This window comes from Podospora anserina, chromosome 6 (genome assembly GCF_000226545.1).
Source record: "Podospora anserina S mat+ genomic DNA chromosome 6, supercontig 2".
Lineage (NCBI taxonomy): Eukaryota > Fungi > Ascomycota > Sordariomycetes > Sordariales > Podosporaceae > Podospora > Podospora anserina.
Window position 1 is genome coordinate 1,483,209 of NW_001914857.1, and position 24,461 is coordinate 1,507,669.

The following is a 24,461-nucleotide window of genomic DNA, read 5'->3' on the forward strand; positions in this document are numbered from 1 at the left end:
CTTGCTCCCAACACTGTGTAATGCAAATATCAGTTGGCCTGGATGCCTTTTATCTGACTTGTATAATATCTTTATCCACCATACACATTCTTTACATACCTATCTAGGTACCTACCTGCCTATCTTACTTGCTTATTGCCTTTATTTGACAGTACTGGGTCCGCTTTCACTACCTAAGTACCTTACTCGACCGACTCGACATGGCCGTTGGATTGGAGCCGTGGGTGTATGTCCTCCGGGGTTGTTGTGCTATCGCCGTTTTCGTCGCCATCGTCTTCGCAATCCCTATTGTATCGTCATTCGGTACGGGGGATGCTAGAATCTACACACACCCTTCCGGTTTTCGACCTCTTCTCGTCACCCTATTCTCGCTCTATCTCGGTCATATTCTCGTACTGGCTATCGAGGCGGCGAGCCGAAGGGAACTCCCGGAGATCCAGGCCTTGATTTCAGGTAGCATCTTTACTATCATTAGCGCTGCTCAATTGGAAGGACTTACTACGCTGGAGAAAATACAGTTCTTCAACTTCTGTATCTATCTCGGGTGCTGGGCTCTTCTCTTCACCGTCGAACTCTTCATCATTTGGCTCTCCTCGCGACCTTCCTCTACACCTTCCCCTATCCGCAACTCAACATCTTTTTTACTGTGGCGGAGCTCCTGATCTATGTTGCACTCTTCGCCTTTCTTTTTTTTGCTTTCTGGGGGGGAGAATATGAACGCCTAACCCAGTCGGATATCGAAGATCGGGATGCTGCCGAGACTATCCGGAACGACGGCGATGTTAGCAAGGCTGATCCCTTTGGCATTCGTATGTCAGCACAGAAAGAGATTGAGGAGCAACCTCTTCATGCGAAACCTCGTTCCCACTGCGGGTACCATTCTCATTGATGGCCAAGATATTACGAAGATTGAAAAGGATTCGTGAGTGTACTTTATGAGTCATTGAGGACACGTGAACTAACTGCGTTCCAATTTAGCTCACGAACACATCACGATGATGCCCCAGAACCCATACATTTTCAACACGACGGTCGCGTACAACGTGAAGTACACGAATCCTGATGCGACTAGAGAGGAAATGTATGAGGCCTGTCGAAAGGCAGGAATTCACGACACTATCATGGCTCGGGAGGATAGGTATGAGACGTCCATGGGTGATAACGGACAGTAGGTTACCTCCTATCTTCGCCACCTCAGGGGCTGGTGGGCGTCCAATGGTTTGTTAGAAATGCCACACGGCGCTCTTAAGGATTGTAAGCCCATCGATATTGTGCTGGAAAAGGGCGGCTTGTATGACCACTGACCACGTTTCTTGTCCGCTATGCTAATAGATATTCTAGGCTCATTTGTGATGCACGACTGAGTTGGAAGAGACTCAAGGGTTATGTTATATTTTTCGTTTTCGCGACGGAGGAAGAACTCGCACGCTGGCCAGCAAAGAAATACCCCAGGGGCGGTGATTTCGAGCAAAAGATTACCCAGATGCAGAGCCCAACCATAGGGGTGAAGTTCACATGTTAACGGCGTCTCGAAATAATCTAAAGTACCTTACCCAGCCATCTGTGGCGCATGAACTGAGCTTTCATCTTGAAATGACGCTGATCCCAAGGCCGTCCCCGAATACATGACCGGTGCCCTTGAACCAAATACCGTACCCGAATGCATAATCGGCGCCTTTGCCCCCAAAACCGTACCTGAATACATAGCTGGTGTCTCAGATCCAGGATACATGGAGGGCATAAGAGATTCACGGGCCGTGTTCGAATACATGATTGGCGCCTTTGACCCATAGTTGTGCGCTCCCGATCCTGGGACACTGTTCAAAGTCTGCAGAATAGGAGCATCAAATGTCCCTAAGAAGTCTAGATGTGCTTGGCTGCTGCCCTGCAAATGAGGTTGGTCGGCCACTATCAACCATTGGGTTCTTGACGTCTCCAAAACTTCATTAACTGGATTGGTAGTTCTGTGGCTGTCCGTCGTCCATGTATTCATCAATGTAGGAACACTATCAGAGGCTCCCAAGACATCTGGCTGCGGTTGTGCTTCCGTGGAATATGACATGTCCGTGTAAGTGTTGGCGATTCCAACTACGTGAGAACTGGGCGTCATTGCTGAAAGTGATTGTGTTATAGCCGATTCGGTATCGATCGAGCGGCTATAAAAGGGCGCACTGCTGCTTTGCAAGTGAGGATGGTCGTGGATTAGCGTATGTTGAGTTCCTGACGCCTCTGAGTCCAAACCTGCTACTCTAAACTTCCGTTTCTGACTTTCTGGCGCCTCTGAGTCCAAACCTGTTACTCCAAACTTCGGTTTCATCAACGCGAGGTTAAGCTGATCGTCGGAAAGCTTACGTAATTCATCGCATGTTGCCCTAATATATACCTTCTTCCTTTCATCTTTTATGTCGACATGCTTCTCGGCATGCCTTAGGAACTCGCTTGTGAGCCTCATCGTCTTGTGACACTCCACACATACTTCGTTACAGGGGACATCTAGATGCGGTTGTTAGAAGCAATCTTGCGTGTAAAACGGAGATGGAGACTTGCGTTGCTGAAAATGCCGCCGGAGTAGCTGCTTTTTCCATACCCGTTCTGGCGTTAAACATGTTCGGTTAGGGCAATAAAATCCCCCGTAGCGTTTATATTCCCTTCTTGTGCTCGTATAATTGCCGACCTCGTTGTCTTTACTATCTTGATTATCGTCGCAATCGCTTTAGCTAATTCGATCGTCGCTAGTTCTCCAATGGGTTCGGCATGTTTTGGCTTCGGCTAACAGATACTGCTCCCGGGACTTGGGAGATGTCAGTTAAGGAGCAACATAGGCTGGTAGGCGTGCTAACCCGATATTCTTGAATATGCTCATTCAAACCATCATCTGTTTGGAAAAGGGCCGAGCAAGTACATACTGCTAGCTTTGAAATCTCATGCGACATTATAGGTAGAACGAATAAAGAGTGAGAGGAAGCGGGTCCTCGTTAACTCGCAATAAGTGGGAGGAGGTCGGAAATCCTGTTATTAATCGGCGGCTAAAAGCTTCTGGGACATAATTGGATAAACAAGTTGCGCCATGAGCTGTTAATTACCTTGCATTTTCCCTACAAACCGTGGCAAAGCAGATCACAACTTTCCTCGACAAACAGCGCTTTTCCTTATACCTTATAAAATCGTTTTTTTATTAACGCTTTACTTTATCTGAAATAGAAAGATGGGTAAGTGCGAGATTTGCGGCGGCGATAAAGTCGTCAGTTACGCTGTATACAGACAGATCTTCCAACGTCGACCTAGTACAGGCTATTAATCTTTTTATCAGCCCTGGGCTCCACTTCGCTCCGTTCAGGCCACCCCTCACACACTTCATAAGTAGGGGGTCGGGCAATCACAGGCCCAGAGAGAAGCGGCAAGTCCATTGTCACAGGAGTACGGAACCCAAAAGGGGTTCCACCCTGCTTGGTCGTTGGGAGTAGCTTTTTGGAAGTACCTATACTTAATGGAAATTTAACAAAATGTCTGTGTTTTTTACCCTATCAGGTTAGACAGTCACTCGCTAACAACAATTTCGTCGGCAGAGGTGTATGTTGGGCACCAAAAATCACTTTGAGGATGGCTTCGGCCAAGGACGGTGGGAGAAAGAAGCCACACAACTTTCCATTAATAGCGCCTAACATATACAAATGCAACGCAGTGCCAACTCAAAGCAAATATCTACAGTGTGATTTCCCATCTCTCCTTCGTACTCTTCGTTCTTATTATTCTGCGGTTAAAGAGATAAGGGATATGTGGTAAGAGATAAGGGGTGTGTCAGTGATAAGAGATAAGGGGTGTGTGAGTGTATGTATGTGTGTGTGAATAAGGTAGCCTCTGCCAGCACTTCAGGTATCCACTAGGTAGCTAGATGGGAAATCTATTGTGTATCTATATTTGTTGCTTAAGTTCCCGATGCAAAGAACATTGGAGAAATCACAGTGTGTGAGTGGTTAAGAAGCGCGCGGGAATGTTGAAAAGATAGCTTTTTGAACAGGTGGTAAGATATATGTAGCCAGATCAATTGTGGTTCTGCCAGGGGCAACCTCAAAGGCGATATTAGATGGTGTGGATTTGGTGAGTAACTCGAAGATGCTAGGCGCTTGCAACTCTGCTCCCTTATCTGCCTGTCTCGCGTATCTATGGTCGTGCAGACCCCATCCCTTTCTCAGTGAGAGACCGGCAGAAGAACCCACCCTATACTCTGTTCCCTGCTGTTCCTTCCAAGAGAAGGTATTCCAACAATTCAATATCTGCCTCTACACCCCTGAGCACCACATAAATAAGTGCTTAAGGCTGGTTTGCGGCTATAGTTGGTTGTCAATTCCGAGCCGCCGAGAATGTCTTTTAAAGCCCGAATAATGATGACCTCTGCATCATGAAGCTGTGCTTTTTCCATCCCGCAGTTTGGTTCGCAGGAGTGATTGATGTATTTCATCAGACAATCCGATTTCATTGCATCAATGTAAAGATCGTTACCGTAATAAGTGATGTATGTTTGCTAAGTAGGCAAGGTGTTAGATAGGAAACCTATCCGTAATATTATTGAATAGGTATATGAATATGTCTTACCGATCTTTTCTGAGCCTCTTCGCCGTTGACGACTTCTCCTGTATAAAGTCCGATAATTGCTTTTTTCGGAATGAAGACTGAAGTGAAAAGTCCTGTACCACAGTTAGATGTGGAGAAAGTTTGGAAGCGAAAGCTTCCTACACGATTCTTGCAAGTACTAAGTTGACATATTTTGCTGTCACAGAGTAATCCTGCCGCCGCATTCACGCATGCTTCATCGCAATCTTGATTGCATCGACACTGTTGCCCAAAGTAAGTTGGTTTTCGATTTCGCTGTTTGCCATTTGACAGTGGTAATTGCGGTGGTAATTGCGGTGACGGTTGTGGTTGTGGTTGTGGTGGTGGTAGGTGTGGTGGTGGTAGGTGTGGTGGTAGGTGTGGTGGTGGTAGGTGTGGTGGTGGTAGGTGTGGTGTTTGTGGTTGTGGTGGTGGTAGGTGTGGTGGTAGGTGTGGTGGTGGTAGGTGTGGTGGTGGTAGGTGTGGTGGTGGTAAGTGTGGTGGTAGGTGTGGTGTTTGTGGTTGTGGTGGTGGTTGAGGTTTCCATGGTGATTGGGGACGGACAGCCAGATATGCAAGTGGTGGAGGGATACTAGCGGTCTGGTTCGTAGTTTGTTGTAGTGAGAGGTGGTTGTGGTGGCAGAAGGTAAGCTCAGCATTCAATCGTTAAGCATCTTTCTTCATCTCGTCCAGCTCCTTCTTCATCTCGTCCAGCTCCTTCTTAACCTCGTTCAGCTCCTTCTTCACCTCGTCCAGCTGTGGTTGCAATCCTTGCACCTTTAGCTGCCTGACGTTCTCTCGCACTTGCCATCTTGCTATGCGCTTTTGGTCCATTTGACTGCAGATGATGTTGGATCATTGAGCTGCTTTGCCCGGTTGCGAGGTGTGTTCCGGTTTAAGAGGGAGGATTCGACGACGAATAACATTGCGGCAAATGCACTTGCAATACTGGACTTGGAGCAAACCTTCGGATTCGATTCCTATTACCTAATGCTCTTGACCCAATGATCGTTAAAGTAGCCAAGCCTTTGTTGGTCAGGTACACCTAAATAGAGGCGGCCGAGCGGACGGATGGAGAGTTTGAGCGTTTTCCGGAGTGGAGATACACCTTGGCAAGGAATTGCGCTGTTCCAGGTTGTCACACCCACGTCGGCCGCCCCCTCACGGCCCCCCCGGAAACACACTAACGATGCAGCAGGCTTTCAGCTAACCTACCGACCCCTGCAGGTGGGGAATTATTCCGCTGTGCCTATGGTGCCCAGAGCCCGACTGAACGGTGGACGCAACATCCATGTCACCTCATTGCACCGCCGCAGAATCGTCCTTCCGCTCGTGTGCCCCAGCTCCATCCCTCCGCCCAAGGCACTCCCTCCGCCCAAGGCACTCCCTCCGCCCAAGGCACTCCCTCCGCCCAAGGCACTCCCTCCGCCCAAGGCACTCCCTCCGCCCAAGGCACTCCCTCCGCCCAAGGCACTCCCTCCGCCCAAGGCACTCCCTCCGCCCAAGGCACTCCCTCCGCCCAAGGCACTCCCTCCGCCACCGTGAGCGGCCGCCAAACGGTGTAGGCACACTTTTCCTTTTTTTGTATCTATCAAACATATAAAGAGGACCGAGTGCTACCTCTTGCCTTTCACCGAAACTATTACAGCCAGTTCGACAGCCTGGTTATCTTCAGAATCATGGCTACGTTGGGATACCGCCTACCCCTTGGTGATCACATTCTCGAAAAGATCTTGGAGTTACCTCTTGATCTGGAAGCAATCAGCAAACTCTTACCAGAAGTTACTGGAACTTCGAGACGTCGACAGTGGACACCAGTGGAGGAGAATTTTCTACTGGAAACTTGGGATAATCAACCCGCATATATAATATCCAAGTTCATACACAAAACCCCACAAGCAGTCAGCAACAAAGCGACCCGTTTTCTTCCTCTCTATGATAGAGCGGTCAAACGAACTAAGCCGATCATACCGCGTACGCGAATCAGCCACAAACTTTGGACAGCAGATGAAGATGTATAAATCAGACTGTTAGCGGGGCACAGACTTTCAGACGCTGAGCTACGGAATATACTAGACGGCAGGACGCCCAAAGCGGTTAGAAACAGGCTTTCTGTTCTGAGAAAAGAGTGGAGGGTGGGACAAGGCAACAGAACGGGAACAGGCAATAAATTGGAAGCCAATGGCGAAGAAGGGCTTAAAGGACGTGGAAGACGCGGAGGACGTGACAGAGGACGCGGAAGACGTGGAGCACAGGCGAGGCATGGGGGTCATAGCAGGGATATTAAAAGCAGCGCTGAATAATAATTCGCCAGTCTGCAGTCAGAGAGCGTAGTAGACGTAGTTTCTTTCCCTGTTAGTAATGTAGAAATGATAAGCATTACATTTCTTCCACTTATGCGTCCTGTGAATTACTCTCTGCCGAGATTTATGGAGCCTAGAGGCCTGATTGCTTATTTCCCCCCTTAAGTACCCTTTCTTCGTTGATGCTAGGGTTTTAAAGGCTTTCGGTGATCGGCCAGGTACCTTAGTACCGTAGGTATGTAGCGTTTGACCCGCGCCACATCCCAGATTGAAAGGCCAATACACCCCCCTCCCCTGAACTCGTTATACAACCCGGCGCGGACTGTTGCTGAGGTCGCCAGGCCGCCTGGACGCCTTGTCGCCTTGTCGCCCGGATGCCTTGTTGCGTTTGCAGGAAAGTTATGGAAAAGATAAAGACCTTACTCCAATGTACTTTTCTAAGTCGTTGAAAAATTCCAATTCATCTTTTACTCCGAATCGACGATGGGCCTTTCAAGGAAGTCGAATGGGGGCTTGAAGGAGCGTAAGAGCACTCTGCTAAGCGCCACTTCTAGCCCTCCCTTTTCGTCCGACCATCATGGCGTTGTGAACACAACTGGAACCTCTTACCTTACCTATCAGCTGCCAGCTATTGAAGAGCAACACCCTAAGCCAGACGATACCCCGGACCACTCTATTCCTGTCGTAACTCCAATCAAGTATCGCGACCGCCACAAGCCAAAGCCCAGCCAACTCAACCCCAAAGACACCGTTCCTACTTCGATCCCCGCCAACTTCCACCTCCCTTCCAACCCCCAACAGAACAAGAAGCCCAATGATTACCCCATCACCTGCGATGAAGATAGCGTGGAGCTCATCAAATGCTTTCTGGTCACACCTATCACACAAAACCATCTGCTTGCCGAACTTCAAGGGATTAACGCTCGCCTTCTTGCATTTGAGTCGAAGTGTATTGAGTTCGAGGCGGACGCAAAGAATCAGAACCTTCAACTGAATAACGAGCAATGGAAGGACTTGGTAGTCCTCCATCGCAACCTACTACACGAGTATCATGATTTCCTCCTAGCTTCACAGCATCCGTCAGCAAGCACTAAACTACGAGAAGTGGCATCAGAATATCTTATCCCTGCCCGTTTATTTAGGTATGGTATCCATGGATTTCTCGAGGTATTGAGAAAATATCTTTCACAGACTCTCCAGCACACACAGTATTTTCTAAACCTCGCTTATTCGCTAATGGGCGTTCTTTACGAAACTATCCCGGCATTTCGGGATACTTAGGTGGAGTGCTTGGGCGATCTTGCACGGTATTGGTGGGCTCTATGCTTGGAAGACGAAGACAGTGATAAGCGGGTCCGGAAGCAATGGCTCTCACACAGCATCTGTTGGTATATCAGGCGTTCTGATACGGTACGTGGAGAGCAGTTTTTTATTTAGCCCTAAGCACCGACTGGGCCCCCATCAACCATCAACACACTAATAAGGTAATAGATCCCAACCTCTGGTCGACTATACCATCATCTTGCCATTCTGTCTCGGCCCAATGTACGCCAACAGTTGTTTTATTTTCTGAAATCCTTATGTGTGCCAACCCCTTTCGAACCCGCACGGGAGAGTATTATGGGCGTGATCAACCCGATCTTGAATCCACACTCTACCGTACCACGCATACTCCGCCCTATCGAACTGTATCAGTGCAAGACCGTGAGCCACATCTTCCTGGGAAGGGAAGATAAGGTGGGCGATGTTCGACAGAGTTTGCACAATCTTGGCATGGACTCATACATTACTATGCTGGGCTCCAAGTGGATGGAAGCAAGGTAAGTCTTCTTAACACCCACCTCCGTTCCATTGAAGCTAACTTAATACCTAGTTACCAACTTGCCATCATACATTGCTGTGTCATGCTTCATGTTAGATACGATGCGCGCTCCTGGGTCTGGGTAGTGAGTGAGGCTGAGGACGCTGTTGCGGGGTTATCTCTTACGGCTATCAAGCTCTTCTGTGAGACTTATAGAGTCGTTTCACTTCGGCCCAGTGATCCCAACGTTCTCGCCTACATTCACTACGCTCTGGTATTTCTGTTTTAGCTGTCCCAGTACGACGACGACACCTTTGAATGCGTCAATGACCTATTTCCTTGGGACAATACCATCCGCTTACTAACCCCGCTTCTCGACACTGCCCAACTTACAGGAGACTGTGCGATTCTGGATGATGACCTGCCGCCAGAGCCCTGTCAACTTCCCGAGGACTATGCCTTGCGAGGCCTTCCGTGGGCGGTTGTTCCTGACTCTCAGCCAGAATTCACAGATCAGTTCGAACGTCATCCTGAAGATTGGCACCTCAGGTACGCCGAGACAAACTCTAACTTTAAGAGGCGGGAACGCAGGATACTTTGGTTAGGAAGAAAGATGTATGAGAAACACCCCACTGGTAGATTGGAGGCTGTTTACGGACCGGCCGCCACTGAACGAAGAGTAAAGGAACAGTGGGCTAGTATCTGGGGGGATACGATTTAGTTCGAAAGCACGGTACACGTCAGAAGGGTACTAGTTGTTTAGGGTTATTAGGCACCGAGCAAGGATTTTAATATTGCGTTTATCTCTGGTGGGTTTGAGAGGGAGCTTTTGTTACCGAGATAAATTGATTTGTTTTAGGGATTAACTATTTCGTATTCTGCTAAGATATGTGCCACTAATACCCACCGCTTGTATGCTATAACTTTGGCTAAGTAAGATAAGAAAAAGTATGTTAGAATGAGCGATAAGCCTGACCTAAAAAGAAGTAACTTACCTGCGTAAAGTTGCACATAGTGCCACTGGCGAGGCAGGCCGGATGGGTTGATGACTGCGTTACTCGTGAAAGATAAGAGCAAACAGGCCGTTGAAGAGGAAGATAGGTAGGCATGCATGAGCTCGGGCCCAGACATTATATCTTATATCTGGAATGTTTGAGGACACATGTGGGCATCCTAACTTAAGGGAAGGCAAAAGGAGGGGCGAGATAACGACATCGTTAGTTACGTATAGGCCAAGATTCAAGGTCTATGTCCAGCTGATGATAGATACATCTAATTAGCCAAACAGATCGCGGATGGACGGAGATCGGGAGGGAGATTATGGACGGAGGGAGGCGCAGACAATACATGGAGGGGGGTGGGTGGACGGAGAGACTTGAAACGGTAGGGGCTAACAGCCCATGGAGGCTTGGCTTGAGCAAGGGTTGGAAACGACTGCACGCACTTTGCCGTTGGTGAATGAGGACGGCACAAAGGACTTTGATAGCGTTACCTTACATTTGATGCGCGGTGGACTAGCCAGCAGAAACAATATGCATACTACCTATCTAACATATTGATTCGTCGAAAGTTGTGCTACCCACCATGCCGCTCACATGAAGCAGATTGAGACATACGTTGGTCTTGGATGCCTCCCAGAGACAAAAAGCTGAGAACCTTTAACCTCGTATCCACGTCACTGTGGGAGAAAGAAGCATCTTCTCCGAGTAAACGACGTTACTCCCGCCCCTTAGCCTGTAACAGAGTCAGATAAACTGCATGGCAATAGTGTGTGTGACTTACAAGACAGCTACCACAAGCATGCCCGTTCATAAACACCCAGTTGATGCAGTTGTAGACGAGAAAATATTTGCATCGGTACTTGTTAAAACCGCCACTCATGATGACGGGTAAGTTAAGGCAAGGTAGGTAACTGAGTGTTGAGTAACACAAGTAGGCAGGTATGATAACCAAGGTAGGTAGGTAGTATTCATGGGATGATGAAGATGCGATGCTAACTTCAGCACCAACAGTCGGTGTGTGGCACTTTTAACCATTAGACTAACCGCGTGCCCAGCATATAGAGTGTCCTTTTGTTATTGTTACCCAGCCAGCTGGATCAGGTCCTTATTACCCATTTTAGAAATATTTAGCGAAAGCAGCTCTTCTTTGCAAGAACTGCATGGTGACGTGGCAAACAGAATTCATAGCGTCGGTCTGGGGACCCCCAACTGGAAAGCAAAAGGGTGTGTGGTCGGGGAGCGGGAGGGGGGGGGAGTAGGGGTGCGCGATAGGCAAGGCACCTTGTATCGGTAGGTACCCCTGCGACGCAGTGCAGGCGGCAGCCACACCCAAAAACAGATGTGCCGGGTTTGGCATTCTGCATAATTATTAGGACTTTACAAACAGCTTACATATTATATGCTCTATTACATGTCTTCGCTAATTACATTATCGAGTATCCCTCCCCTTACCTACCTCATCAGTCTTCGCCGCTAATCTGAACTTGTTCCATCCACTCTTTTCATCTATTCGGAATTCCCTTTCCCTCACATATTCTGACACAAAGCTCTTACCAAACTGTCTTATCTTCAGAGATGTGAGTATCTTGAGTATATACCCTCCAGATGTACGACTTATGCTAAAGATATATCACATAAAAAGAGGCCCTTCGAAACCACAACATGTCCATCACACAGGGACAGCTCGACCGGAATGATAGCCCCGGAACGGGCTCATACAACGCCCACAATCACAACCCCATCACGTCAACCGATCTAAAACCAGACGACACTGCGTTCTGCATTAAGGACGATGATGAAGAGGCTTTTGCAAAAGCAGTCAAGGAGCTCGGATATAGCATACAGTTTGATGATTTGTGCTCTGATGCATGTGGGTGCTCTCCTAGAGACGCACCTCAAGCTGAGCAACTGGAATTATTTCGATCAACTTTGTTAAAGCATGGCGCTTCTCTAGCGTTGGTTTCTTTGTATGAGGGTAATATTGAGGGCTGTGAGATTGTGAAGGGAAAGTAAATAATGCAAGTTTGTTATGTAAAGACAGATGGCAATGTATCTCATGTATGGAAGGTTTTCCATGTCGGGTACCTAGTGAGTTTTGGGCGCCTTCCGTCTTGCAATTCTACCATGGTCATGACGCAAGTACCTGTGGAGGTGGTGCTAATTCCTCCATTGACCATCAATTTCCCTGCATAGATGTCGCACAAGAGGGTGTCTTTATTGCTGCGGGGAATAAGAACCAAGACGGGTATGCGCATTATGCCACCTTATCTTTTCAATGAAATACAAGGATGCCGAGGAGGAATGACTTGGACCCCTTTAAGTTGGAACGATTGATGTAAGACGCTTGCGTCCCAACATAAGCGACGAAACGACTTTGCATTGTCTAGCGTAAGTAAGGCACCTAAGAACCCGTCTATATTCGAAGCACAATCAGAGAATATAAAGGAGGAACACTTCCGGTTTTAGAGACAGAGGAGACTTTTGCCCTTGATTAACGGGGATAATACATTCGTACTTATTTAGAGGTATCTACCTGGCCAACACAACCCCATACGCCAATCTGTTTGCTAGATGGTGATCTGCGCGGTACGGGAAAGGGGGGGAAAGGGGGCTGGGTCTAGAGAGAAAGACATGGGGGGCGGGGTGTGTGCTTTACGTCGGATAGTGGATTTTTATATGTCAGAAGCATGTGACTGATCACACTAGGGAATTCAACACTGCCAAGTATATCGACACTGTTCACTTTGGTAATGATTCCGCTGGTTTTCCTTTATTTGTTCCACCTTTCCCAGGCCATCTCAAGCTGGATATTTGTCTTTGCCTGCCTCCCTTACATCCCGCGAGGTGTTCAACTCCATTACCTTGATTCTTCTTGATCTAGCAGTATTCCCATATTCCGCACCTCCCTCCGGGCATGTCGGCTAAGATCACTGAGCTTAGCAGCCCCTCACGGCTCGAAATACATCACGTCGGATCAGTTTCTTAAGTAAACGAAAAGATAAAATATACGTTCGTCATTGATGCGGCTTTGACTGTATGTGATAGTTAAGGTATCTAACACTTTGAAGATGGCGGTCGGCCAGCGACGGTCCCGGCTATTGCGCCGTCGCTTTAAGCGTATTAGGTCCAAGTCCCACCGAGCTTAACGCGACCTTAAAATCAAGAACCTTCAGCTTGCGTTAACAAGAGTAAAATCGGAAAATGAGGGGCTAATAGAGCAGCTGTATAGATTCTAACATACTGTCTTACAACTTCACAAAGAGATGGCAAAGTTTGGGATCCCCAAGAGCGCGCTATATGAGTTTCACCCTTCAAAATGGTTGGAGGAAGTCTGAGTCTATCTGACAAAAGAATAATAACTGCTGCTTTACTATCTTAAGAGCTTCACCGCAATCCTAGGAACTCCAATTCTGCCCGTGACTGCGTTCCTCAAAACTTCGTCGACTTCATCCTGCGTGATACGAGGCCCGTTGAGTGCCTCAAGGTTCCAACGGTAATCATTGACGGTTATACTCTGAAGCCAGACAGAAAGAGGCGTCCCTCTGTTCGAGCTCGCCTGGACTGCTGCCTCCTTGATACTGAGGACACATATGTGATCGACTTGTCTTTCAACGTCGCGACAGTAATGGCCGTCTTCAATGATTAGACGAACAGTCCGCTTGATGGAGTGTAGAGCAGCATGAATGAAATCATGCCTGCAATATTTGATAGCACCGGATAAACACCCGGGGTGTAAGGAATGCGGAGAGCTTAAGCCCGAGAAAATGGTTGAATCGTTGTCGCAGCCAGGGGAGCTGAGTTGACTTTGGACGGCATCGGCTGACTTGACAAAGAGAGCAAAAAATGCACCTTGGTAGGTGGGTGATGTTGCGGCCAAAACTCGGTCGGCACCCTGTAGGGCGGTGATGGTCCATGAAGTAGAGTCCGCTGATTTGGACGCTATGAGACGAATATCATCTCCCCGACAGAACCTGAGATTGTCTAGTGATGTTGAGTACGTTAGTTTTAGCTGCTTGATATCAAACGTCCCACATACCTATAATCTGTGTGCGAAGATACACAATGTTTTCGGACATTTTAAACTTAGAGGGTTCTCGTGTGAATGAATTATGGATGTCAATGTGAGACCTGATACGGAAGCGGAGATGAGCTGCCTTATATTGGCAATGCTATTTCAAGATGCTTTCCCAAAACACCCACCTATAAACATCTCTGTTGCTTGCTGAGATCAGCGCCCGGTGCCAGCGCCATTACTAGTCTATCTCAGCGGCGTGGATATATCCCATGATCGTGACCGCACCACCAGCGCCGTGCTAAAATTGGCAGAGCTCAAGCTCTCTTTTGCAACCTGCCCCATCCGGCGCCAAAAAATGCGAATAATTAGAGTTGCAGAAAAAGCGTCAATTACTATCTACTTGATTTCTAACTACCTACAAATATCCAGGTGAATTACTTGTGAAAAAGGGTGAGATATCAAATTGTTGTTGAAGTCTGGCTCCGGCTTAACTTCGGCTTCCGGCAAAACCCCGCCTAAACCGGGGAGCCAAAACAACCTCAAAGCTCAACATGCAAGTCGTCCGTTAACCACAGAAGATCCCACAACTGTGAGAATTCGCTTTTCTCGGTTGATTTAGCTATCTCTTCTGCCCTGTATGTTAATCGAAAACAGAAATTTTCAAACTTTGGCGAAAATCCTTGGATGACTCGTTCACCTAGAGCCGACAGCGTGGTTGGTTTGATCCTCTTGAAATCATGTCTATCTCGGGTTAGCTAATTTCCTGCAGCAACTGGAGTCTAGGGAAAGAAGCATACATTATAACGTCAACTTCGCTCGAAAAAAAAAGCAAAGATAGAGGGTGTCCATTGGATAGAATGACCCAGCGTCGAGCAATCCTTCTTTGCGCAACAATCTTACTACGCTTAACCATACTGTTGCATGCTCGCTCACAGATATCAATTGCGACACTGTCGTCGCTACTTCCTCGCTTGCGACGGAACACTCCACTTTGTCTTTCCGTTCGGATCATGGCCTTCACCTGAGCGAAAAGATAGACGAGCCGGAGGTACGTAAGCCGTTGAATCGTGCCGGTTGTGTTGGACAGAACACTTTGAACTGTTCTGAACGCAGCAAAAACACGATCGTCATGGCTTGTAAGATTCGGCGGTAGTATAGTGTGCGATAGAAGTACGATCCAGTTGTCCCAGACTTCTTGGTAGCGTAACCCAAAGAATTCGACGCTGCTGTTTTGAAGTAACTGTCGATACAGGTGGTCCACTTTGGCATTCTCGTCCTCTATAATCGAGTTTAAGGATAAAGAGGGGGGACTTGCCCCTTGCTCCTTGATATCGGCGTTTTGACTCATGATGTTTGTGTGTTTCTAGAAAAAGTCCTGCTAAAAGCGAAGAGTTGGTCCCTACTTATAGAAAAGACTTGTAGACAGTAGCCTTTTTGATTTTAACACATCCGTCGCGGTTCGGGCGCTCAATGTTACAAGTGGTTCCGCGCCATTATAAAAATAGGAGACAATATGGCCTATTTGACCAAGAGGCCGTGAAAATCTCGCGCCTTGCAAGTACAGGTGATCTGATTTGGATGAGCTGTTACAGGCTGCGGTCATCCTGAAACATCTTCGTGTGAGAATTCAGTACATCTAAGTGAGCGATTCATCACTCTCAAACCTAAAAAGTGGTCTCTACCACACTCGCCCTCCAGTCTTCTTTAGGGGCGCAATTTTAGTGCTACATCACATTCTGACTTTCCATGCAAATGTCACCATGGTTTATTTTATGGATATTAGAGCGTAAATACGTTCTATTGAAATGCCAAACTTGAGTTTGCCGAGTAACCAGGGCAAGGTAATCAATACCTAGTGTACACCATCCTCATCCAACGAAAAAGCCTATCCCAATAAACGCCCAGCGCCATACCTAATTACCTCCAACACCATGATCGAAGCATATAAATAAATAATATAAACCCCCTTATCCAACTAAACTGCCCGTCTTTTTGCTGCCCTTTCTTCCACACCCCCGCTGATCTCCACGTATTTACGCTTTTTAGTCGGGCAGTCTGTCTTTGGAACAACCAGTTCTGGTCCAGCTTCCTCAGGTTTTACCCATGTTGTTATTATATCCTCCAGCGGCTGGTCAGCGTAAGGCGAGCGATACCATTCATCCAACAGAGACACGATCTTAGCTTCGTCCATGTTTTTAATGATTGCTAGGAATGTGTGCTTGTACGTTTCTCTTTGTCGCTGGCTGAAATATTTAAAAATGTAGAAAGAGTTAAAAGAATAACTTGTGTGATTCCCCAGTGTAAGGCACCTCATTTACTTGGAGGCCATGACTTGCCTTATATCTCGACTTGTTGGCTAAAAATAAGGCAGGTCAGGTTTTCAACTCTAGCAGAGGCCAGACCTGACGTTTCAGAGAAGACCATTGAAGCCATGTTATCCGTCAAGGTCAGCCCGTGGTCTACAAGACCAGCGCGATTAGACCGGGCAGAGGTCAACTTTTGCAGATGGTTCTTTTACATGCAACATCCTTCTCTGAGTCTTGGCGCCAAGGCCACACATGCACGGGACGTCTTGGCGCGCCAAGAAACGTAAGACTCCTGGCAGGAGTCTTACGTTTCTTGGCTCTAATATGGGTCTCATCTAATGTAAGGCGCCAGCCGCGTCTTTGTTTACAACTGTTTTTTTGTCTGCACCGGCGCATAGAGAATCGAGACAATGGAGCTCTTCACAGCAAAGCTGGATGAGATTTCCGTTAGGATTCAATCATTACCTCAGCATATCAAATCCACCAGGCGCCATGCTTATAATTCAACACCAGACTGGGCTGCGCTATTGGCCACTTTGCAGGAACTGAGACTGCTCGTTGGGAGGCTGGAGTCGGCTTTCTACCCCTCCCCAGGAGAAGGTCGAGAGGGAAAGCAACCGAGGAAGTCGATAGTTCATACGTGAGTTCATCTCCAAAATATAGGGCGCATAAGCTGATCACCACATGTAGCGCTTCATTACGGCCAATGCACACCCTTCCCTCTGGCATACCAGCGTCCCCGCTCGCATCGTCGACGCCAGCCCGAGACTCTGTGGGGTCCGAAAGTTCGTCCAGCCCCACTATCTCCTCGGCATCGAGTATCAGCACAAACACCAGCTCGGCCGAGTTAGTACCTAGTAGATTTGTATCTCGCCCTATAGACTCGCCAGTCCCAGCAGCCACCTTTCGCTTTGTTAGTGACAGAGGAAACAGTGTGCCCAATCCTCCCGACAGCATGCTGCACCTATCAGATCTCGGAGACAGTCTGCTCAACACTCTTGGTAGTATCATATCTCAAAATAAACACACCGCCAAGGTCTCCCTGGATGACATCGACTTCAACAACATGGCACTTGGCAAAAACGTGATACCCCTCGCAAAGGATCAGCAATTCGCCGTTAGATATCAAAACAGCGACCACCCCTCCTGCTCACAACTCCACCTCGATCCTTGCAACAAGCTGCGTCTTCCCGTGTTGAAGAGAGACGCGTGCATCCCTCCTGACGAGAGATTTGATTCGTGGTTTCGGACACTCCTGAGTAACCCGCCGACTAAACGGGTTGCATACTACGTTGGTCCTCTTGAGGGAACATTTGCTGAGCATCTCCAGGATCTTTTTCCGTCTGGGAACCGCGTGTCTGAATTAATCACCGAATCATCGAGCACAGAAGGCCACTTTCCAGGGGTTTCGTCCCTGTACGGCCACATCGGGGAGGCAATGTCTGGCACCGCTTTTCATTGTGAGGACGCCAACTTACGATCCTACAACTTGACCCTTATTGGGTGGAAAACGTGGATCTTAATCGAACCTTCTCATACTCTTGCGTTTAAGCAACTTATCCGACGGCTGCACCCCCATCCCAGTCAATGCGACCAGTTCGTTCGACACAGCGCTCTTTTGATACATCCAGATAAACTAAGGTCGGAAAAGATAGCCTTCAGCGTTGTGCATTCGGGCCCTGGAGATCTGGTTCTGACACGGCCGCGCCAGTATCATGCAGTCATAAACAGAACCGCCTCCTTTGCGATAGCCACCAATTTCGTGCTGGGTGACGAAGATCCCATACCTGAGCGCCTCTTGGTATGTACGGAGGACGCTTTCTTTCACGTCAAGGACCACAGAATACGCAGGCTAGGGTCCCGCAATGCATTTGAGGAACAGAACAAAGCCACTATAGTGTCGGTGAAACGTCATACGCATACGATACCAGAGAAACGGCTCTTCAAAGATATCTCTGCGGAGTCCTCGGATATTTTTCCAGTCATCGCAACTTTAACGTCTTGGATGCAAACCACCGGCCCGATTCTTCGCCTAGTCTCTCTCGTCGGTATTTGGCGTTGTAACGACTCTCTCCGCAAGTCCCTATTACAGATTCAGTCTCAGCACGGAAATGAACTGCTTGAAGCTCTATCCGGCCTCAGTAGTCAAACATCTCGATACTCACATTTCCACTCGTTCTTGGAGACCCTTGTCAATATACGCTTTGTACGGTCGCTCCAATCGCCAGGCAAGAAACGGATTCCTCGCAAATCCGTCGAAAGGGTTCTACGCGCGCGCAAGTTAGATCTGACGCCGGAGACTCGAAAATCCTTCCAGAACGAGCTCTCGCACTACCGTTCCTGGGCGGATTTCTGCGGTGAAGCACCGGACTACACCTATGATGGCATTCTCTGCCTTCTTCCTCTAGGGTTTTCAGATCAAGTGGAAGTTAGGAGGAATGATATACGCGACCTTACCAAGGCGGCGTATCAATCTTTTCACCTTAACCTTAATACTCTACCATATTTTTCGGGCTTGTGCCAAATCGGTCAAAGGTTTCAAAATGCAATTTTTGGTCTAACAGATCTTAAAGAGCAGCCCTTCGAACAAGTACAGGAAGAAGACTTGATGAGGTTACCCTTAGAAGATCTACTTGCACTCTTGGGATTGCCTCAGAACTAGCAACCAGTATATGTTGAGGGGCCAATGGGTGCGTGCGAGAGGCTACCTCCCCGCGTTTGTACTGTCATTTTTCAAAGCTTTGAGGGACCCATGGTCTCAACGTCGGCTCAGGTCACGGCCTGTAGCTTTTGGTGAAGAGTGGCGATGGCGGCGCTGGAGGCACGGGTTTGGTTCCATGATAGCCGTCTCATGATGAATTAACGGAGACACTTCTGAAATTGACTTTGCCCTTCTGAAACAATTTGAACGGCATTTGACGGGTACCTAGATAGTCAAAAATACTATAAATCTCAAGTGCCCCGACAACACTTTCATTTAGCTGTCTATCTTTCCAAACTACTAGCTTTTTTGCATGGGGTGGGTCAAAATGAACCGACCTAGTTGTCCGAAAGTATCGATTAGATCTCCGTTCGGCTCCTCTGAAGATTGGAAATGCAAACGATACATATTCTTTGATTAAATCTTCAAAACTCGCGATTTTCTCAATCATTTAGAGGTCAAAAACATACAGGCTGATTTTTTCGGGACAAGTCTAGACGAGCTGGTTGCCCAGCCGGCAACTCACGGTTTCCATTATATCGTTTTCATATCTCACGGTATGGGGAAAGACGCATCGAGGCCTGAAGAAAGAGCGAAGACGATCTTATCGTATTTGCTACATCACAAATATCATAAAGAAACTTGCGAAGCCAAAATCACAACAGGCTCGGGCGCAACCATTACTCTCAACATATGGCAGTGGGTTCATCAAGTATCGTATATGGAGGTTGGGGACTTTGAGCGCCGCTTTCCCATAATAGAGGGGCAACCTAGTCGATGTAGCTACATTGTTAGTGCGAGACACCGTATCGAGGATCGGGTAATTGAGGTACTTGAGAAACGGAGATTCAGGCAGCTTTCCGCAACGAATTCCGTAACGAATTTCAAGTTTCATTAATTTAGCAGCATCATTATATACCCTTATCCTTGGGGTATGTTCGCCAATTTTTGGGGACACGTAACGAGCCTCGAAAGTGTTTCTCCCCCCAAAAGGAAGCGAGAGGCTAAAAGTTACGAAGAACATGCAAGCAAACGAAGGAAAGTACCTAGACAGGGCCCCGATTCTTCCGAGCATTCTTCTACCTTATCTGTGAAGCGAGAGGCTGAAAGTCACGAAGCCCCTTCAATCAAACGAAGGAAAGCACCTGGACAGGGCCCCGATTCTTCCGAGCATTCTTCTACCTCATCTGTGAAGCGAGAGACTGAAAGTCACGAAGTCCCTTCAATCAAACGAAGGAAAGCACCTGGACAGAGCCCCGATTCTTCCGAGCATTCTTCTACCTCATCTGTGAAGCGAGAGGCTGAAAGTCACGAAGTCCCTTCCAGCCAAAGAAGAAAAGAGGCAGGGCCTAGCCCCGAGGCTCCCGATAAAAAGAGGAAGCGAGAGGGTGAAAGCCAGTAGTGTCCTTTGATCAAAAGAAGGAAGGAAGCTGAGCCCGTACACGAACCTGCCATTAATTTTACGAGCTTAATATTGGAGCAACTACTGGCAAATAAGAAGCCGACATAAAACGCCTTTACTCTCGTACAATTTAACTCCGCTGGTCCGGAGGGTAGCGCACTCGAGGGAATTTCGACGACATAAGGTAGGTAGGTAGGTAGGTATGTTTCTTTGATGATTTGGTTTTGGGTGGTATGTTTTTTTGATAATTTTGGGTAATAGATTCGGTGTTAAACTATCTCCACAATATGCTCCTCTACTAGATAATTATCTTTATGTTCTCGACGTGATAAAACTGTAGAACATGTAGCCTCAGCTCCCTGTTTGTTTTTATAATCGCTCTCATCTAAAATTCTCTCCCTCCTAACATACAAAAATAGCCGCTTCTTCATTCCCACAATGGCTAGCCAGAGGAGAGTCTGAAGGATGGTTAGAGCAAGACTGGTCATTTCAGCGAGATACAAGCCTTGCCAGTTGGTAGACATTCCAACGACGATAATGAGTATGGAAAAAGCTAAAAAAATAGCGAGCCATGCAAGCCTCCAAGAGATCGATTCCGACTTGATGCCGAGATTCTGGGTAAGTCGCTGTTTCCTCCAGATTATGAACAGCCAGAATACCAGTACTCCGGTATACGTGTGTAGCAACAGGAGAGATGATAGAAGAATACGCGGGATTATCTTAACGTTCCAACATCCTATAATAATAAGGGCGACGTTGAGAAGTATTGGGCTCGCGAGAAGACACCACCGTAAAACGATATCATGTTTGTCATATATTAGAGACAGACAGAGCGGATATATCACGTATATAGTCTATTGAAGTCAGCTAAAGGGTCTTCGGCGATCAAGGTCCGTGGGGATAACTGACATAAACGACATGCAGCGAAGTGTAACATACAACTATGACTAAAACAATTATATTCGTAATGAACAAATCGATGGCCAGGAACACGACGACAAGCAGTAGTGATATGGCGGAAGAGCAAAACTGCACCATGGACTGTTTCCAATGTTTCTCCTGCTTAGTGCCGATAAAAAAAGACACAAGAGGCTGCCGTGCGATGATCAGAATGATGATATGGATGGGAAGAGAGATTGCAGCAGCCACAATCATTTTAGAGGTGCCTTGCATTTTGTGAGTTTGGAATCGGACAAATACTAGATACCTCTTACCTTAACTGTTATTGAAGGTAGCCACTTTTTAATGTAGGCGTGCTAGCTTTCAGGCCATGGCTACTGATGTCAACACGGAGCGTGCTTGACTTCTACACGATGGAACGAGATGCGGAGTTTATTTCGGACCAACTCCTCCACCACCGCCGCTGCGGCGCAGGATCACTATCACACCCGTGACCTACCAAGCCAAGCTTGCGACGAGGGCAGGGCATGAATAGTGTGTTGTGATGGATGATACCCTACAGTGTTGAGGCATAGTGTTGGGGCGATCTTTAAACACAGTGGAAGAAGTGCGACTGTTCGGTGGCACCTCGGTAACCGTACCCAGGCTAATACGTGCTGGGTAAGGGCGGGGTCTGGGTTGGTACGTACCACTTTGGAGTGGGAGGTTTCCTTCCCTCATCTTAGTGAGGGCTGATTCTACAGCGTAGTGCCATACAATTCAGTCTGGCGTCTCTCGCAAGCTCAGCTTTGAACTCACGCCTCAACAAGTATGCCTCACAGCGGCCGCCAGCAGCATATATAAGCGGCACCTCCTAACCTTACCTTAGTCAAAAACACTTTGTCCATATGTTTGACACAAATCATTGCCTGCTATCTCTTTTACTGCTATGATGAGCATCGAGACACTCGATTTTACTAGCCAGGCGACTGATCTTATGTTAGAAGTTAGCCCCAAACCAATTCTTCTGAGAGTACAGGCAGAGCTTCTTAAGAAACACTCGCCGGTCTTCAAAAAAATGTTTCTTCCAGATCAAATAGATTCTATCACATTTAATGGATCGGGTACACGACATATCTCGCTTCCGGAAGATAACCCTGCTCTATTCCGAGCCTTATTCTACGCTATCCACGGCCAGTTCGCCAATATAACTGCCCTTTTTACTGTTCTTAACTTCGCGATAATTCTACAAACCATCGCATTGGTAAGCAAGTATGGAATGGTCCCAGTATTTAACCTATAGATAGGCAGTCTGGTTCTACGAATCCGAAGAAGCTTGTAGCTATTAGATAGTAGCGAACTTGTGAGTTGCGCCCTGATTCTCAGATTTATCGGGGACATTGAAAATCTATTTCTCGCCATCTACATTCTTGCCCATTTTGCTAGTCGGGAGGATGAAGAAGGTAGGATGATTCTTGATTCTATACAGTAGCCTTGGTCAGCAGAGCAGTGTTAGACGCCTGCGACAGGATATCTCTAAGGGATTCCAATTGATGCAGGCTTAGACCTGATAGGTAAGATAGAATCAGAACCTATTCTTACCCTTAACTAACATTGAGTAATGGAACTAGATGCTATTGAAAGTGTACGGGAAGGCTTATATCGCAACATAGCTATGATCGTTCAGAAGAAGTTTCGAGAGTTGAATGACGCTTCCTAATGCCGATGCTATAAGAAAAGTATGAGGGCTATTTAACAGTTCCTTTCTCTTTCGTAAAATTAAGAAGAGTAGATCTTTCTCGACCTGGTAGGATCTGAGGTTGTTGAAGTTCAGACCCTTGCATCCTTTCGGCGCACATCAATCGCAAATCTAATCACTCTGGTCAATACTACGATGAAGGTAGGAATCCAGCCGTACTCTACCGGGAGTAAGTCTTGTTTCACGTGGGAGCCGCGCTGGATAAACCATTATAAGTTCGACGTCGCTTCAATTCCTTACATTATCTGTAAGGCGGATTATTTTAGCAGCATAGCTAATCGGCAAATATTAATTCGAAGACATGATCTAGGGCTTAATTTAAGTTTGCACCGGTTATCGGTCATCGATACGGTATTGAGCTTAGGTTATTACGCGCAACTACGTCCTCAATCACAACCTCTGCTTTTAACTGCTGGATCGTCACGGCGCTGGAGGATAACCAGAATATCTAATTTCGTTTTTTGTTTTGAAGGTGCATTTTACTTGGAGCAGCAACTCTACGCCGATTCTCTATACATCCACTGCCGAGCTCAGTTTCCGCTGCCACCCGGGGCAAAATACTTTTTGGATATTGTTGGACATGATATTGATGGAATTTACTATACCGGTAGGATCATTCATCGACTAACATACGTTTCGCGTCGTGCTGACCCATCTTTGCTTAGATGAAGAGCCTTGCTGCGCGGTGATTGTACGGACTTATGGTCCGGACTATACGGTATATGAGTTTCAGTCTGCACAAGAGTAGAAGGACTTCTTAGTATTAATGAGCGTAGTTAATAGTAAGAAGGTCTCAGTAGTGAGGAGGTAAGTACATCATTTTCTCTGTAACAAAAGCAAGCATCTAACCATATAATAGGCAAATCTTGACTGGTTTGGTGAGTTCGTTGGGGGGAGCGATGAAGTGGCAAGCGGGTGAGGTGTAGAATATCTTCTCGAGGAGTTCTTGATGCTTAAGGCAGGATAAGATGTTGATAGTATGATAAGATATACGCTGGCGGAGGAAAATGTGGCAACTCAGATCTCTCGTCCTCCACGTGCTGAACCCGATCGTGTGTAACTATAACCTGACAGAGTGCTTCGTGATCCACATCTACCCCTATAGCCTTGTTCCATTCTGATAGCAGCATCGAGCTGGATGCTAGAAGTTCGCCAGGCAGGCCAGTGAGGTAGATGACCTATGTGCGTGTCAGCACGCGATGTTAAGAATTTGGGATAAACGCACAAGCAGAAACTTATCATCGTCAGAACACAGCAACCCTGCACAGCAGCTCATCGAACAGAGTGATATGATAATGTAGGCTAGAAGCTTTCGTCTCTGAGATCGTGATACAAGTAGTAGTCGTGTCAGAAGAAGAAGGTACTCCGTTGCAGTCCAGGCATGTATTGAACACGCAATGACAAGAATGCTAACTCTGCCGACATTGGCAATGTGGTGGGCGCTTGCCATGATCCCCCCAAGCAAGAGGGCACTGCCGGCGGCCGCTGAGAGAAGTTTACGTCGACCACGGGGCTCAGTCCAAGATACACAGATCATGTGTATGATACGCTGTTTTATGTTATTGAGTGGACCGATTTTGGGGGCGACAGCCTACTTCTGAAAGTGTGCGGTAGATTCCAAGCGCATAGATGCAAGTTTCAAGCCGTTGGACAAGCAAAGGCGGTATAATAGCCACAACTGACAACTGGGCAATCCAAAGGCAG

At 47.4% G+C, this 24,461-nt stretch overlaps 3 protein-coding genes across 3 annotated transcripts, besides 1 other annotated feature; all 3 read left to right on the plus strand.

The window, feature by feature from the left end:
• Positions 1–749: 749 nt before the first annotated feature.
• On the plus strand, positions 750–1,172 carry PODANS_6_2480 (uncharacterized protein; the record flags this gene model as incomplete). Its single annotated transcript, XM_001910213.1, has 2 exons — positions 750–922; positions 1,073–1,172. 2 exons carry the CDS (start codon positions 750–752, stop codon positions 1,170–1,172), a joined length of 273 nt encoding a protein of 90 aa, XP_001910248.1.
• A 2,182-nt stretch (positions 1,173–3,354) lies between these two features.
• Positions 3,355–3,455: a repeat region (morceau du transposon grenouille ?).
• Positions 3,456–7,376: 3,921 nt separating this feature from the next.
• On the plus strand, positions 7,377–8,717 carry PODANS_6_2470 (uncharacterized protein; the record flags this gene model as incomplete). Its single annotated transcript, XM_001910214.1, has 3 exons — positions 7,377–8,135; positions 8,175–8,246; positions 8,385–8,717. The coding sequence occupies 3 exons, from the start codon at positions 7,377–7,379 to the stop codon at positions 8,715–8,717; spliced, it is 1,164 nt and encodes a 387-aa protein (XP_001910249.1).
• Positions 8,718–16,722: 8,005 nt separating this feature from the next.
• On the plus strand, positions 16,723–18,678 carry PODANS_6_2460 (uncharacterized protein; the record flags this gene model as incomplete). Its single annotated transcript, XM_001910215.1, has 1 exon — positions 16,723–18,678. One exon carries the CDS (start codon positions 16,723–16,725, stop codon positions 18,676–18,678), a length of 1,956 nt encoding a protein of 651 aa, XP_001910250.1.
• Between the last annotated feature and the right edge of the window lie 5,783 nt (positions 18,679–24,461).